General features: G+C 35.8%; 1 protein-coding gene across 1 annotated transcript in view; it reads left to right on the top strand.

Moving 5' to 3' along the window:
• LOC101876287 (NEDD4 binding protein 2 like 2) overlaps positions 1 to 22,724 on the top strand; it is a 48,208-nt gene that overhangs the window by 6,367 nt on the left and 19,117 nt on the right. The window contains exons 3-7 of the mRNA XM_034073061.1: positions 5,630 to 5,754; positions 10,963 to 11,051; positions 11,407 to 11,483; positions 15,856 to 16,034; positions 16,467 to 16,569. Coding sequence (XP_033928952.1) covers positions 5,630 to 5,754; positions 10,963 to 11,051; positions 11,407 to 11,483; positions 15,856 to 16,034; positions 16,467 to 16,569 — 573 coding nt within the window. The remainder of the gene's footprint in view (positions 1 to 5,629; positions 5,755 to 10,962; positions 11,052 to 11,406; positions 11,484 to 15,855; positions 16,035 to 16,466; positions 16,570 to 22,724) is intronic.

The following is a 22,724-nucleotide window of genomic DNA, read 5'->3' as shown; positions in this document are numbered from 1 at the left end:
ACCCCATAGTAGCTTTCCAGTATCTGAAGGGGGCCTACAGGGATGCTGGTGAGGGATTGCTCATTAGGGACTGTAGTGGTAGGAGAAGGGGTAACAGGTTCAAACTTAAACAGGGGAAGTTTAGATTGGATATAAGGAGGAAGTCATTTACTGTATGGGTGGTGAGGCACTGGAATGGGTTGCCCAGGGAGGTAGTGAATGCTCCATCCCTGGCAGTGTTCAAGACCAGGTTGGATGAAGCCTTGGGTGATATGGTTTAGTGTGAGGTGTCCGTGCCCATGGCAGGGGGTTTGGAACTAGATGATCTTAAGTTCTTTTCCAACCCTAACTCTTCTATGATTTTATATCAGTAACTCCTTTAGTACATGAGAGCAATATAGAAAATTAAAGATACCAACCACAATCCTGTGGAAAACATGCTTCTTCATTCAGTACAGAAATTATGATACTTAATGTAAATATATAAAATAATCTGTTTTCCATGTTAGGTATGCCGAATCTTTCTTCAAATGTGTTACTCATATTCTCTGAAAGATTCGAAATATCCTCAGATTTTAAGAACACATATTAATGCTTTTTTCATCTCCCGCTTGTGAGATAAACTACTAATTTTATTTAACAGATGGGAAAGTGGGAACTATGAGATCAAGGTCAAGAATAGTCAACAAATTTAGGTGTGGAATTTGAACTGCGTGGGTCTTGATTTTCAGTGTGTTCAATTATATGCAGTTTTGTTTGTTCAGTGCTTGGCTGCGATTGTTAATAGCAATGAAATCATGTCTCAGCATCTTAGGTACCTTTTTTGGGGGGGGAATCCCAGAATTAATGGCTTCCTGCTGGGAAAATGTAAGTATTATTAAGTCTTGTTCTTAATAACGTTGAAAATGTTTTTCTGTTTAACTTCATAGAACTCTGCAGTGTAGAGTAGGACAACAAATAGTCTTCTAAAGTTATGTTAGTACCCAAGATATCTTGTCAGGCTTGGCATCTTTAGTGCCTGCAAACAAACATCTACCCCTTATGCTACTAAAATAGCTGTTAAAGAAAAGCAGAAAATTGACATAATCTGTGTGGATCAGTACTAGAACGGAATAAGATGCATCTTGCAAGCAGGTTTCCCTGTATGTATTTATTTATGTATTTAAGTATTTCATACTATTTAAGTATGAAACGTCAGCAGAGCAGTAGTAGGACTCAGAAATCTTGAATTCCTGTCTGCATGTGGTGAAAGTAAGGGCTTGTCTTCCTACTCCCAAACTTGAGCCATGTCTGTCCTGAGTCTTCAACTAAAGAACAGTGTTTTATTTCAACTCTTCCATCCCAGCTGCTTGGAATCACAGGCATGTTTTTTGGAAGAGGCTTGTGGAATTCAGCTGGTCCTTCATTCTGCTTGGAGCAGGTCTGTGACCATCACTGGATAAGATCAGCTGTGTCTTTGTCTAGCCTGATCTTGAAAAACCCGCAAGTATGGAGACACCACAGTCTCTGCAAACTTTTCTGGTGCAGTACTGTCCTCCTACTAAGGAAGTTCTTCCTAATCTCCAAACTGAAGTTTTCAAGCCATAATTTGTGTTCTCCTGTGTTATAAGGTATGCTGTTACCTGGTAGAATCTGGCTCCTCATCTTTGAAGCTTTCCTTCAGGTGCAGCTATGGGCTTATTTACTGTAATAGGCCAATTATCAGATGGTCTTTTATTGTCTTCACTGCCAGACTAAACAAGCCCAGATGATACTAACTTCTCTGTAAGGCTGTGTGCCCATAACCTTCTTGACAGGTATCTGTTCAGTCCTTTCATGGTTTTCAGCATGTCTTTTGAACTGGGAAGCCCCACACTGGATGCAGTATTCTGGAACTGACCACGTGCGAGCCAGGTAGAGTGTGGATAATACCTTCCATTTATCTACTGGCCACATTTTCTCTAATAAAACCTATTGTGTAGTTTGCTCTTCAGATAAAGAGCACACCAACTGCTCATCTCCAGTGTGATGTCCACTGTAATACACAAATCCTTTTCATCAGGGCTGCTCAAGCAGTTGCTTTCCCTCCTGTACCAATGCGTAGGTTTCTTTTTCACCAGTTTCAGAGCTTTGCTCCTTTCCTTGTTGAGCTTCATGATGTTTTGCTTAGTACTCAAGCTTCTCAGTGGCCTTCTGGATGGAAGTGCTACTGTTAGGTACGTAGGACATCACTACAAATTTGATGTCATCTGCAAGTTCTTTGCCTCATCATCCAGGTTAATGATGAAGATAGTGAAAAAGTTAGTCCCACTGTCATTCCTTGCTGTACTCTTGCTTGTTACTGAATGGGAGATGATAAGCCTTGATAATTTCAAACTGTGTTATATTCATCACTGTTCTCATCTACAAAGGCAGTTGTTTCATCAGAGAGTGCATTTCAGTCAATAAAGAACGATTTGTCTGTTGCAAAACCCACATTGGCTCTTCCTGATTACCTTAATTTCCTTCACATGTTTGGAAATAGATTCAGAGAGGATGCAGTCCATTGACTTTCCAGAACTGACATTAGGTGAGGCCTTTAGTTCCTTGGGTCCTTGTCTTTACTTACCCTGAGTATGATCATAACATTATCAGGTTTCTGAGGAGCGCCTCTCATCAACTTATTTCCTGCATTCACTTGATCTAGATGATCACAGCTCATTTGAGTTCCTATCTCTATCCATCAGCTTCCTGTTTTGTTTCCCTGTTCCTATCCAACCATGGCTTTTGATCTGTGCTTACTAGCTCCACATCTGCTCCTAAATTCTAAGCTGATCTCTTAGTTCTTTCTCCGTGCCCTTTCTTCTCAGATTCATCTTGTCCCTGTTTCAGCAGCTGGTGGGATCTTGTTCTCTTTTTTGTTGTACTATTTTCTTCCCTGCACTTCAGTCTTTGCTGTGTCCCTATTTGTTAGCTCTGCTGCCAGCACCAAGTTTCTAGTTCCAGTATTTATGCCACTATGCTTCCCATGTTCATTCTATTTTAGGCCTTCTCTTGCCATTCTTAAGATTGGGAAAAAAAAATGTGTTCTTAGAATGATGCAGTATTGGTACTGAGTCAGCTTCCTGCCGTTGCCAGAATGCACTGTTTGGGAACGGGTTTACTGCAGTGAGAATCTTCCTATTTTGTGTTTTACTTTGTACAAAAATGAGTGCTTTATTTTCTATGCATGTGATATTTCAAAGTTCTACGGCTTGGGCAGATTTACAAAGAAGAAATCTTGCAGGAAAAGCAAATACGTGTACTTTGCCAGATTTCACTTCCTCAGTCCAAAACTTCTCAGAGAAAAGCTTGGAATAATGAAACATGATAAAAATGCTGTATTTCTCCTTTGATTTTGGAAGTAATTGACTATTGACTAAAACAATTTGGCCAGATAGATAGCCAGCAATGATATCTTTAGCCCAAGTGACAAAAGTCTGCTACAATTGGAAGTAGATGATAATATGATCTTCAACACTGGAAAAAGTTACAAGAAAACAGACTTGGGATTTTTAGGGTATTTTGCTACTGAACTTGACAGCAATTTCTATTTTCCATTCTTCCATAAATATCTGAACATGAATTTGAATAAAAAGGAGCTTAATGAAGCTGAAAGAACAAATATTGGTGTCATTTAAGAAATACATTTTGAATTAAATCCATTGTCAGGAATATATCAAGAGTCATCTGTATCTGAGATAATTTTCCTGAGAGCTCTATCTTCTGAACAGAAAAGTTGAAAAGTTGGTATTTATAGCTGAATGTAGAAACAACTGTGTGATATATTTCTTTGAACAGCGTTGTAAGTCATGTTTTTAAAGTAGCATTTACATAGCTTAGTAATGCTACAAATTTTAGAATATTTAGTTACTGGCTTTTTCTTTTGTCATCTGTGATATTTAGCTATTTTAAATAGGTGAATTATTAGATTGAGAGATCTTTATTATCAAATGATTTGTCAAAGTAGGCTAACTAGGATGCAGGTTGGGAGACCATTTTAGTTTTGAAATAAAATTAAGGCAGGATTTGTGTGTGTGTGCACATGTATGCACTGGAAGAAATGTATGTCAGTTTGCTGACTATTAAATATGAGTAATTTGGTTTTGAGTTCTGTATTTTGGGCTAATATGTTCTATTAGATGAGACAGCATGTCTGGAAAAGGTAGATGGGATGCTTTAGTTTTCCTGTCTGCTTTTATTTCACTGTTCTACTATGTTCAAAGGTAGGTGTTCAACTGCAGGGAATATTTAGGGTGAAGAAGCAGGATTGCAGCAGTTGTATAATTCTGCTACTCATTTCAGGCATGTGCACATATTGATGCTGACTAATCGTAATGTGACTCTCATTAGAAATGTGTGTATGTTCTCCACTGCTCAAAAGCGGAATATAATTTTTTTGTGGGTTTAGGTAGTAATGATGCGTTCCTTGCATAGATGTGCTTCCTGTTGTTTCTGCTTTGTAATTAATGAGCTTTAGATATATTTTATTTCCAAAAGCATGTTAGATGTGTGTGAATTATTCCAAATGACGCTGACAAGTGTGTGTTTTAAATTTTGCAAGTTTAATTACTATGAATTCTGTAGTTTTAGGATTATTCTTACAAACATAGTTTACTGTATTAAATCTGTTGTATCAGTAATATAGGTTCATAAATAAATTGTGGTGTATTCTGAACTTTGGGGAATAATAACAAAATATCTCAAGAATAAACTCTGTTGATGGTCTACAGGATTTCCTAACTCTTGTCATTGTGTTTCTTTATTGCTGCTAATGATGTTTGGAAGATAGAATTGATTTGAGTAAGTGAATTCTTCTCCAGAAGACTGCGCAAACAGAGTCAGTTCCTAGAAATAAAAATTAATGGCCTATTAGTGCTATTAGTTTTGATTCATCAGTTCGTATATATATTCCTGCAGAAGCCTGATGAGTGTGTTCTCAGGAACTGCAGGGCTGTGTCTGTGTAGGAGGAGCTAGGAGAAGAATCCTAGTTACTATTTGCTATCTCTTTTATTAAGGTAGATGGTCCTTACTATTCCAGATGTATATACACAAAAAGTGGATGTGGAAGATGGGTCCAGTTTTTGTAGCATTCTTTGCAATTGTAGCATATTTTAAATAAGAAAATTGGACCGTGTGTGAAATCATGTCCAAGTAACTTAATGAACATGAATTCCTGTTAAATACTTCATACCAGAGAGGAACAGATATGAAAAAATGCTGCTGTATGTGGTATATGCTTTACTGGTGCCATTTTATCTACTTGGAACAAAATTAGGCTTTGAATCCTTCTGTGCTCTCATAAACCAATGTAATACACCATTAATAAAGACATAGGCTCTAACAAAAGTAATTATTGTTCAGTGTCCAAAATAAATGGGCTTATTTTTGGTGTATCATGCTCTGCTTTCTGAAATAGCATTACTGTTTGCCCTAAGGTAACCTTAATACTCAGGAAGTTTACATTTGGCAGGATGAGGGTTCTTTATTGGGATGGATTAATGTGGATTTGATTGTCGTGTGCCCCCTCAACCCTAAAAATTAAGTGGTTTTGAAAAAAAACATTCTGTGAGGTTTTCTTGACATGGGTCTATTTTCATCTATGTGAAAAATGGAAATTAGAATGTTTTTGTGTTTTCCTTTGCTTAACAGTGTTCTGCTTGGTCAAAGTTGTAATGGCATTGTGTTCAGCACCGATGATTATTTTCGTCAACAAGATGGATATACATATAATGCTGCTCAGCTTGGTGATGCCCATAACTGGAACCAGATGAGAGGTTTGAATGCATAGAAGGAATCCTGTTAAATTATGCTTGTATGTAGAAGATAGAAGTGTAGCATAATGTGCATGTGTGTTAACAGTCTGTATGAAAAGGATATACCTGTATATATATTAGTGTAGGGTATAGAGGTGTATATATTTAACGTATTCCTTACATTTTAATTAATGTGTATATATACATATACATTAAATTTTGAACTTATAGAAGGCTCACAGTTAAAATTAGAAAATCTCATTTCTTTCTGCTATGACCTGCTGATTTGTTACATTTGATACTAGTATCTTGATGGCAGAATTGAACCTTTTAAATTCTGCCAACAGCAGAGTATCCTTCTTTTTTTTTTTTCCCCAGTATCTTTCCTAATCTGAGCTTCATCGAAATTTATGGAAGAATTTTTCTGCAGAAGATTTTAATTCAGTTGTGTAGATTACAGATTTAATAGTCATTTTTCTTAATACCTAGCAGTGTCCAAAGATTGTGTTTAATTGGTAAGGAGGTAAATAATTAAGGTGGGAAGGGTAGCACACAGAATCTTGGCCTTTGTGTAGCAGTTTTCCAAGAATCTCATAATCTGCTTGGTCTGCTTCAAGGAGTGGACAAACTGAACAACTCCATTGTCTGTGCATGCAAATTACTGTCTGTGCTGCATTTCCTCAAGCAGAATCTTCCTTTCTGTCTAAAGGACTACTTCTTTGTGTGAAAAGATATGGAAGGTCAAGGGAAAAAAATATTCTCCCCTTTCTTCCCCTTCTCATCCTAATGCAAAATTGATGGTACATCAGGGATCATTTCTGTATGAACAGTGAAGGAAATTTTTAGAGCAGTCATTAGAATATCAGTTAAAAAGAGCATTTCTGAGGGTGTAGTGCAGCAATAATCAATACTTTGAAGTTCCCCGTAGGAGCCTAAGGAGCAGAAGAGTCGATAAGGTAACAGTTTACAGGTGAGAGGGGTCAACAATTATAAGACTACTGGACAGTTCTCACCTGATAATGGTTTCTGGCTGTTTCTGACTTGATCCTATGACTTTGCTATTTCTGTACCAGTTAGTTGCACAGTGGTTTTGATAACCAGAACAGTATATAATTTAGTTATTCAGTGATATTGATAGCAAGAACAAGAACAGCTGTGCTGTGCTGTATAGAACACTCCCTCTGAAACATTTGCCAGAATAACTTTGGGTTAAAGCTACAGTCAGTTCCTGCCTCCTCCTTTGACTAGGTAGAGCTCTCTGACTTGAAGTACTTGAGAAGGTCTTGGTTTCATTTGTGTGTGGATTTTTGAAATACATGAAACATGAACTGCTGGGGAATGGTAATCCTGATAGTTAGGATCTGAAGGGTAGGTCTAAGTTAAAGTTTCATAAAGATTATATCAGCTACATGAGAGACACATGTATTTCTTTTTAAATTCACATGACAATATATTTAGCTAGAGCTTCAGAATCATATCAGAATTATGGAAAAAACAAAAATTTACTTTCTTCGCAAATGAGAAAATTATTCTGTTAAAGTTATCTTCCCTCCCACACCCTATTTTTGGGGAGGGAATGAATCTATGATACAGTAAGTATGAGGAAAAAAAAATAGTTGCAAGGCATGCCCATTAAGGAAAAAAAAATTAGATTAACAGAATTTCAAACTCTCAAATATTAGTAAGATAGTGAATTACATACCCTTAATACTTAAAACACATCCACATTTAATGTGAAGGTTGTAAGGTTAAGTGCACAAACATTAGGTAATCTCAGAATTAACTTGACACTGTGATTTCGATTGTCTGTCAGTGTCACTCTTTCAGGGGTTTAGGACTTTACATTCACTTTTGTGGCTTTTCTAATGGTTTTAATTTCAGTTCATCCTGCCACTCCTACTGGAACTTTTGGCTGTCTTTGGTATGTTTTTAACATTGTTGAGTTGATGGGTCAAGTTGGGTTTATCTGCTTTTTTAACTCTTTTTGTTTGGTTTGGTTTTGACAGTGGTAGTAAAATTAATTAATAGCTTTTTACTTTTAAACAATATGTAAGGTGGTACATCAGCACACTTAGCACTTAGATCCAAAGTTAAAACAAAATGGTAGAATATGTAAGTGGGCTATAGCTGTAATATAATCTTGCTTCACAGACTTGCAAATTAATGATGCTCCCATTATCTTCATTGCAGGATTGGCTATTTTCTTGCTATCTTCATGAATCTTTCTGAAATGCGTATTTCAGGATTTTCCCCTTGTTTCTGTCAGCCTACCAGCTTTCTTTTCTAGATTTGGGTTTCAGAAATATCATTTGTGCCATGTTAATATATTTTTCATTTTTAATAGCTTTTCCCAGCAATTCTTGGTGCTCTCTTGGAACATACTTTATCTTTGCTTTTTCCTCCCTTCCATCTACAAAGCTACCTTCCAGCCTGTTCATTTAACTTAATTTCTTCCCATTGTATGGATTGATTTCCATCAAGATAAATCCCTACTTCTCTCCACTAACTTAGGGTTTTTCTTTCTTCAGATCCCTGCTTCATTCAGTGAACAGATTGAGTAGTGTTCACTAAATGGGCAGGTATTCAACATATGTGTTTTTTTTTAATCTTCCTACTCATTGTGGATCTTGCTTTTCATTTAATGCATACTATTTTAACTTTGTTTAATGGAACATTATTCATTCGCCTGGAAACTTTCTTTGTATGAGTGTTATTTTAGTACTTTGAGTTTCAGATATTTCAATTCTTTCATCTAGTTCATCATCTTAACTTTCCTGTGAACACTAGTGGTATTACATTCTGAATTTTTTATTGGCAAGCTAAGGCACAGTTGCTATAAGCATCTTCCTGTTTAAGATACCAGATTTAGCAATTCAGATATTTCCTTCACGATATCTAATAATAATTAAACATCATATTCAGAATGTATTTTCACTGTCTTCCTATGAATTCATATCACTTATGTAAATGATACCTGTAACATTTTTAATCGGGCAGCAAGAAAATGAAGATTTTGCAACGTATTGGCACTTGGAAAGAGCTGGGATGATGTTCAGAAACATTCACCAAATTATGATCTTTCTCCGTTGGCAATCTCCTGATTTACTCATTTATCGCACAATTATTAAAAGAAAAAAGAATTGTAGAGGAATGTTTGGGTCATGCTGATAGTGTGATGCATCCCCCCCATTCAACTACAGAACAAGTCCATCATGTGCTGAAAGAGCTGGGAGTACATGGAAGGAAATAGTGCCCAAAATGAGTATTTAAGGACAGTATGGTAATATGTATGCCCTATAATTACTACACACCCAACCTTAATTCAGGTATTTCCCAAGGTTCAGAGTCTTGAGTTTTGGTTTGCAACCATAATGTAAGGACTGAATCCTTGTTCTTTTTCTGCAAAAATTTTGAAATGTGAAATTCTTGCTGTGTTTGTTGCTCACATTGGTGGTACTGCTTAGAACTAAGTTGTTTTTTGGTGGTTTTGGGGCATTTTTGGGTTTTTTTTCCTTGGCTTCAATGTGTAGCATCAAAGCAATTGGGTTTTTTAATTTTTTTAATGGAATTTGTCTTCTTAATTCTTCTGTGAAATGGATAAGGAATTATAGTTATGGTTTTGCTGATTAACTGAGGCACAAAGAAGCTGAGGAATAGACTTTATAAAAGCCCAACTTCTGAATAGCTGTAGGTGGAGTTGAGGAATCGTCTTCGTAAGTTTGATACCCAAATACAAGTTGGATATCTGCTTCTCCATCTGGCTTAGTTTCAGGCTGCAAAAAAAATCTAATTTACTGATCCATGCACAGAGTAGTTCTTTTCTAAAGATGTAAAAGTTGTGTCCCTTTTGGCAAGCAATGGCAGAGGTCTTGCTTTCAGAATAAAAAGGTGGAGGAACTAGAACTATGAAAATTGAAGCAGTCCATTTGTTCCAAAAGTGGGATACTCAGGTACTATCTCTTGAGAGGTACTCTCCTCTATAGGAATTTCTCTAAACTTCTGGTAAGAAGAGCTAAACTGCTGTCCAAGTTTATATAAAATGGAAGTGGATATCAAGCTGATAAGGGTATAGAACTTGAGTTTTTCACTTTTTTGGACAAGTCTTCTGTGAAGCATTATGTAGAAGCTGAATGTCATCATCCCAAAAAGGTGGTTGTGCCATGTAGGGGTTTTTAAGGACAAACCTAGTAATGTGAGTTAGGAGTCCTCTGGGAATGCTTTCCGGACTAACTGTGTAAGGAGTTTAGAAGAACGTTTGATCTCAAGATCAGAGTTAGATTTAGGCATTAGAGAGATACTTAACTGATTTATCAAGACTAAAGCAGTCTTAGTCTTATAAAGAGATACTGCTTTAGGCATCAGGGTAACATGAAAATGTTTTCCGTGCTGTGGAGCTGATGAATCTCAGGTAGCCAGCACATTTGCCTATTTTGTCTCCTATGGTCCTCCAACCAATCTCACCTCTGCATTGTAAGCTCTAGGACAGTTCTGCTGAGTAAGAAGCAGTAATATCTTTCTAGTCCAAAGTTAAAAGCATGCTACTGTTTAAGTGTCCTGCCAAACAAGCTGCACGGTGGCGGTGCTTGATTTGTCTTTCCATCAGTAAAGATGTGAATTTGGATGTGCCTTTTTATCAGTTGCTGTTTTCTAGAACTTGGAAGCAGTGTGTTATTCCTGAAGCTTGTTGCCCTCTTTTGGATTTGCTAGAAACCAGCCAGTGAGTTCAAACATTACTGAGGTGGAGACAGCATGACTGTATTTTTATTTTTGTTATTTTTTTTAATGAATCTCGAAAATATTTCAGGTATGTGATGCCTTTCTGTGAAAATCACCTATTTCTTAGCAGTTTGTTGGAGAAGGACTGCAATACCTAACTACAGGTCTCAGTTATGAATGCACCATGTGTTATCCAGCAGTGCTGGTAAAGCTGGAACCAGGATACAGTATCATGCTGGGATCTTTATACTCAGCAAAACTTTGAGCAGTTTCGTTGTGTTGCTTTGACTTCTACACTTCCCATTTACCCCTTTGCATCAATTCAGCACCACCTGTTTTTGCCCTTCTTGCTTCTAGTTCTTTCCATTCTTGTCTCTGCTTCAGTGCTTTTATTCCTTCTCCTAGAATAATCAGACTAGATTAGTGCAAAAAACATCTGGAACTGTTTACTTACATTTACCATTTATTAAAGTTACATAGTTGTTTATTAATTTGCACTATTTTCCATTGCAGCAAAGCAAGCGATGGAGCAGGGAAAATCTCCAGTTATAATAGACAACACTAATACTCAAGCCTGGGAAATGAAGCCATATGTTGAAGTGGTAGGTTTTGGTGTGTGGTTTTAACATCTGTGACAAGTTTTCACACTTACCTTCATATGTGTAAGTTGGTGTGTTTTGTCCAGATACATTTTCCTTAGTCAAGTTTCTAAAAATAGACAGCTTATTGCTATGATCAGTAATTGGTATGGCAATAATTCAGACCAGTGTAAAGATTGACTTGACCTAATCTGTTTAGCCTGGAATGAATGTTAAGACAGGCTGGGGGTAAGTGAAATATGGCATGCTACCACCACAGCGTTAACTACATCCGTTTGTTATACTGGTCTTTAAAGCTTTTGTTACATTTTATATAATCATGATACACATATAATGAATTTTTCTTTGCTTGCTGCAGGCTCTAGAAAAGGGATACAGAGTGGAGTTCCATGAGCCAGATACTTGGTGGAAGTTTGATCCTGAAGAATTAGAAAAGTAAGGTTTATATTACAAAAATTGTTGTAGTTATATATCAAGATAAAAAAGGCAGATAAATATGCACATATATATAATACTTTGTATTTTATTCAGTATCGTATGCTTTTTAAATACCTACTGGTATAAAATTTATTTTATTTAAATGCACATTTTGAGATGTATCTGTACATGAAAATGTTATGGATAAACAGACAAATAAGTAGAGGTCTTGTTGGCCCAAAAAGTCAATATTCAAATTTTTTTGAGCATGAGTTAGAAAAATGATTCCTGCTATTATAATCAATAATTATTCTTAGAAATTTGTTGCTACAAAGCACTGATGACAAGAAGTAGGTAGAAAAAAAGCAATTACACCTTTTGGAAGGAGTGTAAAGGTTAAAAAGAAAGCTCATATTTTAGATTATTTTATTGCAAGATTTTGTGAAATTGTCCCCAGTCTTCAGACTACCTGACATAAAGTACTGTTGGACATAGGTCATTGGACTTGTGGGTTGTGAGAGTTCCTGAGAAGCTGCTTAATATTCCTGGTTAATATCTCATCTCAGATATATCTGCTTTAGGAATCTATGAGGTATCAAACCAACTTAGGGAAATTTCATTGTTTGGAACGTACTATCTTCATGGTTGATCGCAAAGTTCCCTTACTGATTGTTATTTTATATCCATCCAGCTGACATGGCTTGTAGGTGTTTCAGATTTGTAAAGTAACCACTACAATACACAAAGTATATGTGTATAATACTTGCATTACTGAATTATACTTCATGTTTGTAAATGCTGTAAAGTTTCACCTTTTGCTCCTAAGCCACCAGTAGCTTATTTTTAGCAATGAGGTCTTCTGTCTGTAGGATGGACTCCAGTAAGTTTTCTAATTCTGGATGCAGCACAGACAAGTTAGGAAGCTGTCTTGGTCATCAGAGGTTTTTAAGTTGTTCAGTGTGAGATATCCATTACATGGGAGAGACTACTTTTCCAGGAAAATTTGTATTATCACATGGTCTCAACATGTAACAGGATAAACATGAAGTGTTGTTACTATTACGTTTTACTGTAAAGTTTGTCTTTTCCAAAACAAAAGGAAACCGCCTGAACTGTGAGGGGCTGCCACCAATTCCTATGAGCTTCCTAGAAATGTTTCAGCAGCTCCAGTTGCTTTAAATGTTTGAATAGAGGCCCATTGTCTGGAAACTTGATTTTCTGAGAGTTTAGGAAAGGCAGTGATGGGAGCTTTCATTTGTTTGGGGAGAAGGCTCAATTTCTAAGGTTTGGGGGTTTTTGTATGTCATTTCTCACCTCTTCTCCCTTCCCCATGTTTGCATGTTTAGGAAATAGATAACAATAAAGATGATATTGTGGTTTTGGGATTCCCCTTACGAATTTTAAGCTGAACATTTTGTGCAGTGCCTGGGCAAATACTGTGCTAATAATAAATTTGGATAATTTAATTAGTTGTTTGCATCCATACATTCAAATTCTAAACAGGATCACTTAAGATTCTGTTTCTGGTGGTTGGAATGAAAAATACACTACCTCTTACTTTAATTAGCAATAAGACTTGTATTTTAGATACAGTGTAGTGATAGGACAAGTTGTAATGGGTTGAAACTTAAACAGCAGAGGTTTAGATTGGATATAAGGAAGAAATTCTTTACTGTTAGGGTGGTGAGGTACTGGAATGGGTTGCCCAGGGAGGTTGTGAATGCTCCATCCCTGGCAGTGTTCAAGACCAGGTTGGATGAAGCCTTGGGTGACATGGTTTAGTGTGAGATGTCCCTGGCCATGGCAGGGGGGTTGGAACTAGATGATCTTAAGGTCCTTTCCACCCCTAACCCTATGATTCTATGATTTGTTTTTAGTGATGCTGCCTAGAATGTTTGTAGCTTTTGTCAAGTGATCTGTCTATATTCTAGAAGTCGGGTGCATTTCTAGATATTGCTTGTTAGGGTTGTTTCTGCCACTGCTTAGTGTGTTTGAGAAATCTGTGAAAAGGCTCCCTAAGTCATTACTGGGTGAATTCTTGATGTCAAGAACATGACATTTTTTAGCATGAACTAGGTATCAGTATCTTATTCTTCAGCATGCCTGTGAGGTAACAGATTATCTTTAGAGTCTTTTATGAGTGATTTTGCTTTTAGTTTAGTTTTGTGCACAGAACTTCTGTAAAAATATTTTGACTCCACAGACATGATTTGCAGTAGTGCTCAAAATTTCTTTATACATTTTTATAAAGGATTTTGTACTTTGATCCCATCTTTAGGAAATCTTCAAAACTGCAGGTGAGAGAAGTATTGAGTGTCAAAATCACTGGTACAGGAGAGGGGTTTTTCAAAATTTTATTAAGTGTTTAATTGGTATTGGATGAAAGAAATCTCTTGTGTCATGTTTGTGTCTTTCTGAGTAGCTGGTCAGTTGGGCACTAGAACTTTTTTAAAAAACATACTATACATGTGATTCAAGGTTTTAGGGACTAAGGGGTATCCTGTATATAATCTGTATGTGGGGGTGGATGTTTTTTTAATTGTAAAGTTACCTGCTATGTAACTTCACACAGAAGTGAAATGCAAACATGTTTAATATAATCCTTTCTCCTTCCTATGATCATAAAACTGCAAGTTGATACTGACTTCTTTAAACTTGTGCTGATTCTTTTAAGTAGTCACGTCCATGCAAGATTACTTTGCCAGCAGACTGGTATGTAAGATTTTTCTAGGGTAGAAGGATTTAATAGTGACAGAACTTGGCTTTTATCAATAGATAGTGTTCCTCCAAGCAAAACCAACTTCCAAAACATAACTAACTGCTGGTACATCTGATTGGTTAAGGATAGATGGCTTTTGCTCTTTCAGCATAGCCAAGCCTCCAAAGCATGAGTGAAGACATGCCTGAGGAGGAGATCCAAGTATTAAGTGACACTATGCAGCAGATTCATTTAATTTTTAAAATTAATTTCTATGCTTGATGTGATTTTGCTTTCAGTGATTTTACTATACTGCCTTGTTCTTTAAGGAAAAGCACTTGCTCATTTATGAAGTGTTTATACACAAGTCCAATTGTGGATGAGTGGGAGCTTTATGCCTAGAGCACTTGAGCTGTAATCTTTTTCTAGGAGCGCTAAGATATGGAAAACATTGAGTAACACTATGCTTTCACCATATGACATGAAAGGACTTGGATTTACTCTTGGTTGGTTTTGTTTGGTTCTGAGGGTTTTGTGTTTTGTTTATTTTTCTGTCATGAGTGTCAAGTGCTTTATAGAATCTCTATATTCCTAGGAGACTGGCTTTTTTCTCTACTATTTACCTTTTTTATATTTGTGAATAAGATCAAAACTGTTAAGACTTTAACTGATAAATTCAACATGCTGCTGCCCCTGGACAACACTAATATCTGATGTTGTCTTAGCGAAGAGTGTCTAAGAGAAGTACTCTTAAGTCTTTTCTTCCCATACTCACAGGAGGTTGGAGGGGGAGGAGAGGAGAGGGGGAAGAAAGGAGGGAATCGGTCTGTTTCTGTGTATTTTCTTTCCAGTATAGTCTGTTTGCTTCCAGTGTTGATTTCTCCCCTACAAAACTGAGCAAGTTGGTAAGGAGGCCCAAGCTTTCTCTGTCCCCAGCAGAAAGAACAAAGATGCAGGCTTATATTCACTATTGGTTTGACTTGGAAATAATTCAGCTTGGACAAGGTTTCATAGTAATAAGAATGTATTGGGTTAAGATAAATGCTTGTCTACACTATCAAAACTTTTTTTATTTTTGTATCTGTTCTTTTAGATTCAGTTCTCTTACAGTGCTGGCAATTCTGTGACACTCAGTGTGTGCATGACTCTCGTGGCTTTCTTTAATGGCAGAGACTAACGTTTTCTGCTAACATGGATCTTAAGATCCTATTCCTTAAATACTAAGGAGATGGATACATTCTAATGTAATGTCTAGTGCCTCAGGTTCTTAATAGGCCAAGTTCTCACTGAAGTAGCTAGCTTGACCATTGCCTTCACAAGTATTGATCTATAATATTTTCCATCCCTCTACTCACATAGCTAGTATATCATGTAAAACCTGATGAATAAATAGAAAACAAAGTCTTTCTAGGGTTATTTAGGTACATACTCCTAGAGAATAAAATCACATTTCTGTATGAAGAATGATTGTATTTTTTTCTATTATTTAACATATGCAGTAGTGAATTTTTAGAATAAAATTTTAACACAAATTGAAGACTGAGAGAATGAAAGTACAGTGTAATAAAAGTGAAGTTTCAAATATGAAAAGCAAAAAGAAAAAATGTGAAATTAAAAGATTTATTTATTTTTCTTAAAGAGTGTAGACATATAAACATACCAAACAATTTATTTAAATGTTTATTTTTGTAGGAGGAATAAACATGGGGTCACTCGTGAGAAGATTGCTCAGATGTTGGAACGATATGAAAATCAAATATCTGTACCTATTGTCATGAATTCAGTGGTACCTCCCCACAAAAACACTCAAAGGCCACCTCTGCAGCGAAGACATAGGTGGGAGAGCAATACAGACTTACGGAATTCTTTCAGTATTTCCAGTAGCCGATAACAGTTGCAGTCAGTTAATAAAAATATGTTACTTGCCTTTCTAAAACACATCATCACCTCCAGTAAAGTAGTGGATCTTCTGTGTTTTAAATAGGCCTATTTCAAGACTATTTTCATCTGGAGGTTGCTCCTTTAATGGACTTGTGTGTAAATAAAATTGTACATTTAATGTTTGGGGTTTTTTAAACTATATTTATTACAGTTGTAATAACTTTGATTTTGGTAAAATATTTAATACAGTATGACTTCTTCCTTCATAAACTGAAGACAATGATGTTGTCATACGTAATGTAACTGTTGAGCAGTGTTTTTGAAGAGGTCATGTTGGAGATCTTTTAAAAGATAAAGCCCCAGAAGAGGAGGTGATTTATGTAATAACCAATTTTAATGATTGTCATTTAATCTTCTTTTAGGAGATGTTTTTGAAAACAGTGTTGTCCTGGAGTGTTCCTTTTTTCTCTTCTGCATGTATTTGTGTAACTTTGGCATGTATTTTCTCTTCAGTTGTGGTATTCGGTTTGCGGGTTTTTTTATATTAGAAGCTCATCTGGCAATTGAAGCAGTATTTACCAATACAGTATTCCCCAGCCTTAAACTGTACAAACTGAACTACTTTTTTATTTGTTCTCAGTGGTAGTTTATAAACTGTGATGGTAGTTGCACACCAACTTCTTTGTACTGACTAAAACCCCCTAAATTTTATCACTAAACACCCAAAATTTCACAGCTCTGTTTTTCTAAGTCAAGTTATTTTATTTATAATAAAAATGAAGTATTAAAGCAGTAGGCTGTCAAGTCCCAGTCCGCAGTTTCAATTCATCAATTCAATATAAATAGTGCATATAATTCTGTAAAACCAGTTATGTTCCCAGTTTCGACATAGCCGATGTAATCTGATCAGCACATAATAAAGAATAAGCCAGCATGGAGATAGACTAATTTACTGCCCTTTTTCTCTTAAAATAATGACTTTGTAAGTTTTCACTTTGCTTGCTTTCTAACAGCCTGTTGTATTAATAAATCATTTTTGTCCTCTATGTTGTTTTAGTAGTTCAGTGCAACAGTTTTATTATTTTCATGCTTGTACGATTTTATCCACATGATTATTATTACTACCCTCCTACCTGAAATAACCTATCTTCAGGTCTAACTACATTTGATTTCCTTATATACTGAATAAATCCTGAATAGGAGGGTTTGTCAAGAACATGAATATGTAGTAAAAGAATTTTCATGGTTTTCTATTACTAATTTGTTGTAATAGTAATCATCATTTTGAAAATTCCAAAGCCAGCATAATTTATTTTACTTACAGACAATTTTTCAACAGGCCCTATAAATTACATTATCTGTAAAGCCTGAATACCATGAAAGTTGAAAGTCCAGGTATATAAAGAAATATTTTTTCTACACCTATTGTGCAAAATAAGTTTGTACAACTTGATGTATATCTGCAATAACATTTTCAGAAACCCTTCTACTGACTATAAAAGTTGAAGTGTGCAGTTTTTACATTTTGGTAATTGTTTTAATTACTTGCAAAATTATTTAAAATACTTCAGTAGTGCATGGATTGTTAATATGGCAAATTATGTCTGTATGTGAAAAAAGCTTTCCTACTATATCGATTGTCTTCCCTCATTGTCTGTTGTTCTTACCAGTTACTTGACTGTATTTTAGTTTTCATGGTTATCTCTTCCCATGTCTCAGAAGAGTCACAGTAATCATTGTAAATGATCCGTAGTACTTTAATTATCCAAAAATTTTTGCATTTGAACATGCAAACATATTTCAAGTGGAAGATATAAAGAGGTTTTAGAAAGACTCATTTTATTTACAATATATTACCTTAAGCCATAATAAAGTGATAAAATTTCTTGCTGCTTTATGTAATACAATGTGTTAAGGTATGACAAAAAAGAGCAGATTATTGAAAGTTGATGTTCTGATATCTGTTGGTACCTTTCATCTTCAGTTTTTAAAGGAAATAGATTTATTCTTTTAGCAATATTTAATTGATATTCAAGTTTAATTGAAATCTGTATTTATATAGAAATTCATGCTATTTTAAAATGGTGCAGCACTTCTGTGCTGTATTTTTAATAAATTATTGGTGAATATTTTTGATATGCAAAGCATGTTGTCAGTATTTGCAAAGGACACATAACAAAAATGAATGCTTTGCTTTGCAACTTGACACTGTGTCAAACGTTTCTTATAAACTGTTAAATTTATAAAGCCATATTCCAAGGTAAGTACAATGACATGGTAGGTGAAAACACCGTGGAATTACTGTCTGTGTAGCATTTTTTTGTTTCATGGTATATTAATATTTCATGTGGATATGACAGTCATGGTCATACATACATCTCAGAAGTTTTTTAGATTATCCTGTTTATATGTACAATAATAAAATAATGTGAAATACCTCTTGCAGGTATTTGGATTTGTCCTGCTTCCTCACTTACTTATTTTGTTAAATTACTTATTTTGTCAAAAAGGATGTACCAGAAATGTAGGAGCTTGCTGTTCAGTGAAACGGGGGAGTAAAAAATTTTGACTGTCTGGCATAGTTCTGTGATAACCTTTGATGATGATGATGTACCTAGAATGAAGGTATCCTGTTGTTTTAGATTTTTAGTAAATTGCTAGCTAGTTTGTTACACTTCATTAAATGGTATCAGAATTATTTTGGGGTTTTTTTAATGCAACTAATGCATAGAACCTGAATGTTACTTAGAATTTGCATTCGTATCTTGCTGCATGCTTCAAACCAGTAAGATGTTTGGTAAGTAAATTTAAACAGTATAGCTAAGATATTCATCTGTAGTTTAAACGTCTTATTTTTTTAAGCATGAAATTTAAGTGAGAATAAATTTGCAGGACATGCATAGTTTGGTTCATGTAGCTGTCCAGTTAACATCAGCTATATACACTTACTAGTATTGCTAGAGGGAAAAAACAGTTCTAGTTTTACTGCTTTGTCTAAACTGCTGCTTCTGTTTGATCAGTTTACTTCCTGAATTATCAGAATTTTCCGTCAGCCTTGTCTTTGATGAATGACTTAGTTTTCTTATTTTTCTTTTGTTTGGAAAATGAAAAAAAAGGAAAAAAAGCAAAATTTAAAAAAAAAACAAGAAAAAAAAACAAACAAAAAACCCAATCAAACAAAAAAAAAACAAAACCTACCACTCTAACACCAAACCACAGAAGACCTATAGTGCTGGGTTTGGCTGTGATAGTTACTTTTCTTCACAGTAGCTGGTATGGGCTATGTTTGGATTTGTGCTGGAAACAGTGCTGATAATTCAGGGATGTTTTCATTATTCCTGAGCAGTGCTTACACAGAGCCAAGGCCTTTTCTGCTCTTCACACCACGCCACCAATGAGTGGGCTGGGGGTGCACACGGAGCTGGGAGGGGACACATCCAGGACAGCCAACCCAAGGGATAGCCCGAACTATGTGGTGTCATGCACAGCATATAAACCAGGGGGAAGAAGAAGGAAGAAGGGGAAACAAGGCATGTTTGGAGTGATGGCATTTGTCTTCTGAAGTATCTGCTACAAGTGATGGAGCCCTGCAGTCCGGAAATGGAGACACCTGCCTGCCAATGAGAAGTGGTGAACTAATTCATTGCTTTGCTTTGCTTGTGCATGGCTTTTGCTTTACCTATTAAACTGTCTTTATCTCAACCCATGAGTTTTCTCACTTTTAATTTTCTGATTCTGTCCCACATCCGACCCAGGGATGAGTGAATGAGCAGCTGTTTGGGGCTCAGTTGCTTGCTGGGATTAAATTATGACAATTTAATGTAACACCTTTTAGTAAAAACTTTTTAATGTGCAATGTTTAATGAGGTCCTATAGGGAATTCTGTCTTCTGTTCTTGTATGTATGTCCTCTTTAGGTTCATTTAATCTAGTTTACCATACTGCATAATTTTTCTTAAGCTTTTTGTCTTTTAAGAGGAAAACCAATATTTTGCCTTTTGTAATCTATCTCTTGAAATCTTCTGCAGAGATGGGAGTGTTTCTCTGCTAATAGAACTGAAAGCTAGGCTGAGATGAGGTCCATAACATTTATGTTTGAGTGGTTTGTGTCTGTCTTCCCTAATGGACTTTAGACTGTTAGTATTTTCTTCTTTGAGCTGGACAGTTGGATTAATTTTTAGTGAATTAGAAAAATAACTACTTTAATATTTTTATGTTGATGTGTGTTACCTGTAGATTTAACTGCTGCTTCGCTTTAGCACTGAGATTTTGGGAAGAAACGTTTTCCCTTTGCTGGTACATGCTGAAGATGAGGTGCCAAGGTCCATGTTGGGAATTGAGAGTTTTCCCTGCAAAAGAACAGAGACATGTATTACAGTTCCCAGTAGAGAGCAATAAGAAGACAGTGTTGAAATGCAGTTCATGAATTTGAAATAAAGCACTCAATGTAAAAGTGATCAGATGTTTCACATACATATAGATGAGATGGGGAAATATTTCACTTCAGTGTTTCTGCAGTGATCCTTTCTCATTTCAGTGTTCTCTGATCTCATCCTTTTGAAATAAAAGCAAGAGCAGAGATTAAAACTCTTTAGTAATAATCTCCTAGGTGTGATGATTTCTTACTTGCATGTCAATTAATTTGGGGTTTATTTTTTTAATAGGCTCATTGCTTGAAATTAGTTGTTAATCATCTTTTTTGGAGTTCATGGAAAAATATGTGAAAGCACAGCTGGTCATTTAAATATTTAGGAGATAAAGTAGTGAGAAATACGGTTTGTCAAGGCCAGATCATTTCAAATTTGTCTTATTTCTGTAGTAACAGAAGCAGCAAGTGATGTTTTTAGCTTGAGATAACCTGTCAATGTCATTCTAGCTAAAGAATAATGAAAACATTGAAGTATTGCACCTAGAATGGGCCTTTGCAGTTTCCTTTGAGCTGATAATGCTGCTGCTTCATTTCTCAGGCTGGCAGGCAGTCCTTGACCATTTCATGTACACCTTACTGATACATATATTATGTTGTAGCAATATCATCTTGTACCAAGTCAGAATATTGTATCCAGAGAGTATTTTTTGTTGTACTTGCAGTCTTTTTAGTGATACTAAATATTTTTATATTTTGGGCTGTTAATCAAATTCAGTTTTTCCTTTGTGGTCCCTGAAACTGATACCAGGGCGGGCAACTGCTTTATAATAGTGTGGGTCATCCTGCTTGTCCTTCTAAAGTATTTTCCTGATAGTAACTCTCAAGTATTCTAAGATTTTATGGAAACAGTAGAAAAATGTTTTGTGTGTCAGCATGTTGTCTAACTCTACAGATTTATAAAAGCATTAATTCTTTAGTGGATGCTGTTTAATCTCCTAAATGACTAACAGACAAGAAGTGCTGCTTTAGCTGGCTGAATAAATATTTATTTCTAAGGGGTTTATTGTATCATTTACAAACAAGTCTTAGTCATGGGCCTGTAATGCAGTTTGGCTGTTACTTTATTCATTATACTTCTATTATTTTTTTATTTCTTCATCAGCCATGCCTTTTAGTAATCTATACTATAGGTTGTAGTAATCTGTAAGAAGTTACTCAACAGCTTATCCACCATCTTTCTCTTAACCATGAAGAGTTTCTGAAAGCTCATGAACCTGACTTAAGAGTGGATTAACTGTATTACTTTCTCCCCATTTAGTGTTTTTCCCAATAATTTTCCTGTATTGCTTATAAGGTGAATACACTGCTTCACAGGGGTCTTGAGAGCATAAGTAGATATCACATCATTTATCTGAAGCAAGACAGGTATACATGTTTGAGCTTCATCTGCAGCTCTTTGCAGGTGTTTGGTACATCACTAGTCAGTGAGGTATACCTGGTAGCATTTCAAAACTATTTTCACTGTATGAAAACTGCAGTTAGAAGACTGTACTTATGGCTGTGCAGCAAAATTCCATTATATATGTGAGTATAAATGGAATTCTCTGTGTGTATTCTTCTATGCATTCTTCTATGTATAGAAGATCCAAAGCATTGCGTTTCATTCTGTTTCTGTTTTGTTCCAACAGTCTAGGCTGAGTTTTTGTTTCTAATAATTAATACTTTAGATTAAGTTCATAATGCTTTTTGGCCCTAAGTCTTGAGGAGAGGTTTTATTGTGAGCAAAGATACTCAACTATGGTATAACTTTGTGGCTGCTCTGTAGGGAACTGAGCTTGTAATGAGATTAGTTAAGTTTGTGTATTGCCTCATTAGTTTATGTTGCCTTTGAAAGTGTCAAGCTTTGGGCTCACTGATATGTGGAAGATGTGACATATTGGAATGAGTTAAGCAGAGGGTGATCAGGGCTTTGGAGCACCTGAAACACAAGGAGAAACTGGGAAAAACAGATTGTTCAGCCTAAAGAAGAGAAGCTAAGACAGCTTTAATGCTGTCTTTACCTGCCTAGTGGAAGAGTATGAAGATGGAGCCAGGTGCCTCTTAGATAAGAAGCAAAGGGTAGAAGTTGCAACACAGGAAATTCCAGTCAGATATTAGGTTGTGTATCTCCATCGTTGGAGTATTCAGAACTTGTCTCGGTAAGATGCTGAGGAATGAGATCTCGGTTGGTATTGCTTTGATCAGGGGCTGGACCATGCGATCTCTAGAGGCCCTTTCTGACATAAAGTATTCTACTCTAATTAATATAGTGA

This window comes from Melopsittacus undulatus, chromosome 2 (genome assembly GCF_012275295.1).
Source record: "Melopsittacus undulatus isolate bMelUnd1 chromosome 2, bMelUnd1.mat.Z, whole genome shotgun sequence".
In the NCBI taxonomy this organism is placed as follows: domain Eukaryota; kingdom Metazoa; phylum Chordata; class Aves; order Psittaciformes; family Psittaculidae; genus Melopsittacus; species Melopsittacus undulatus.
The sequence above is the reverse complement of the archived record's forward strand: the minus strand, read 5'-3'. Positions and strand labels throughout refer to the sequence as shown.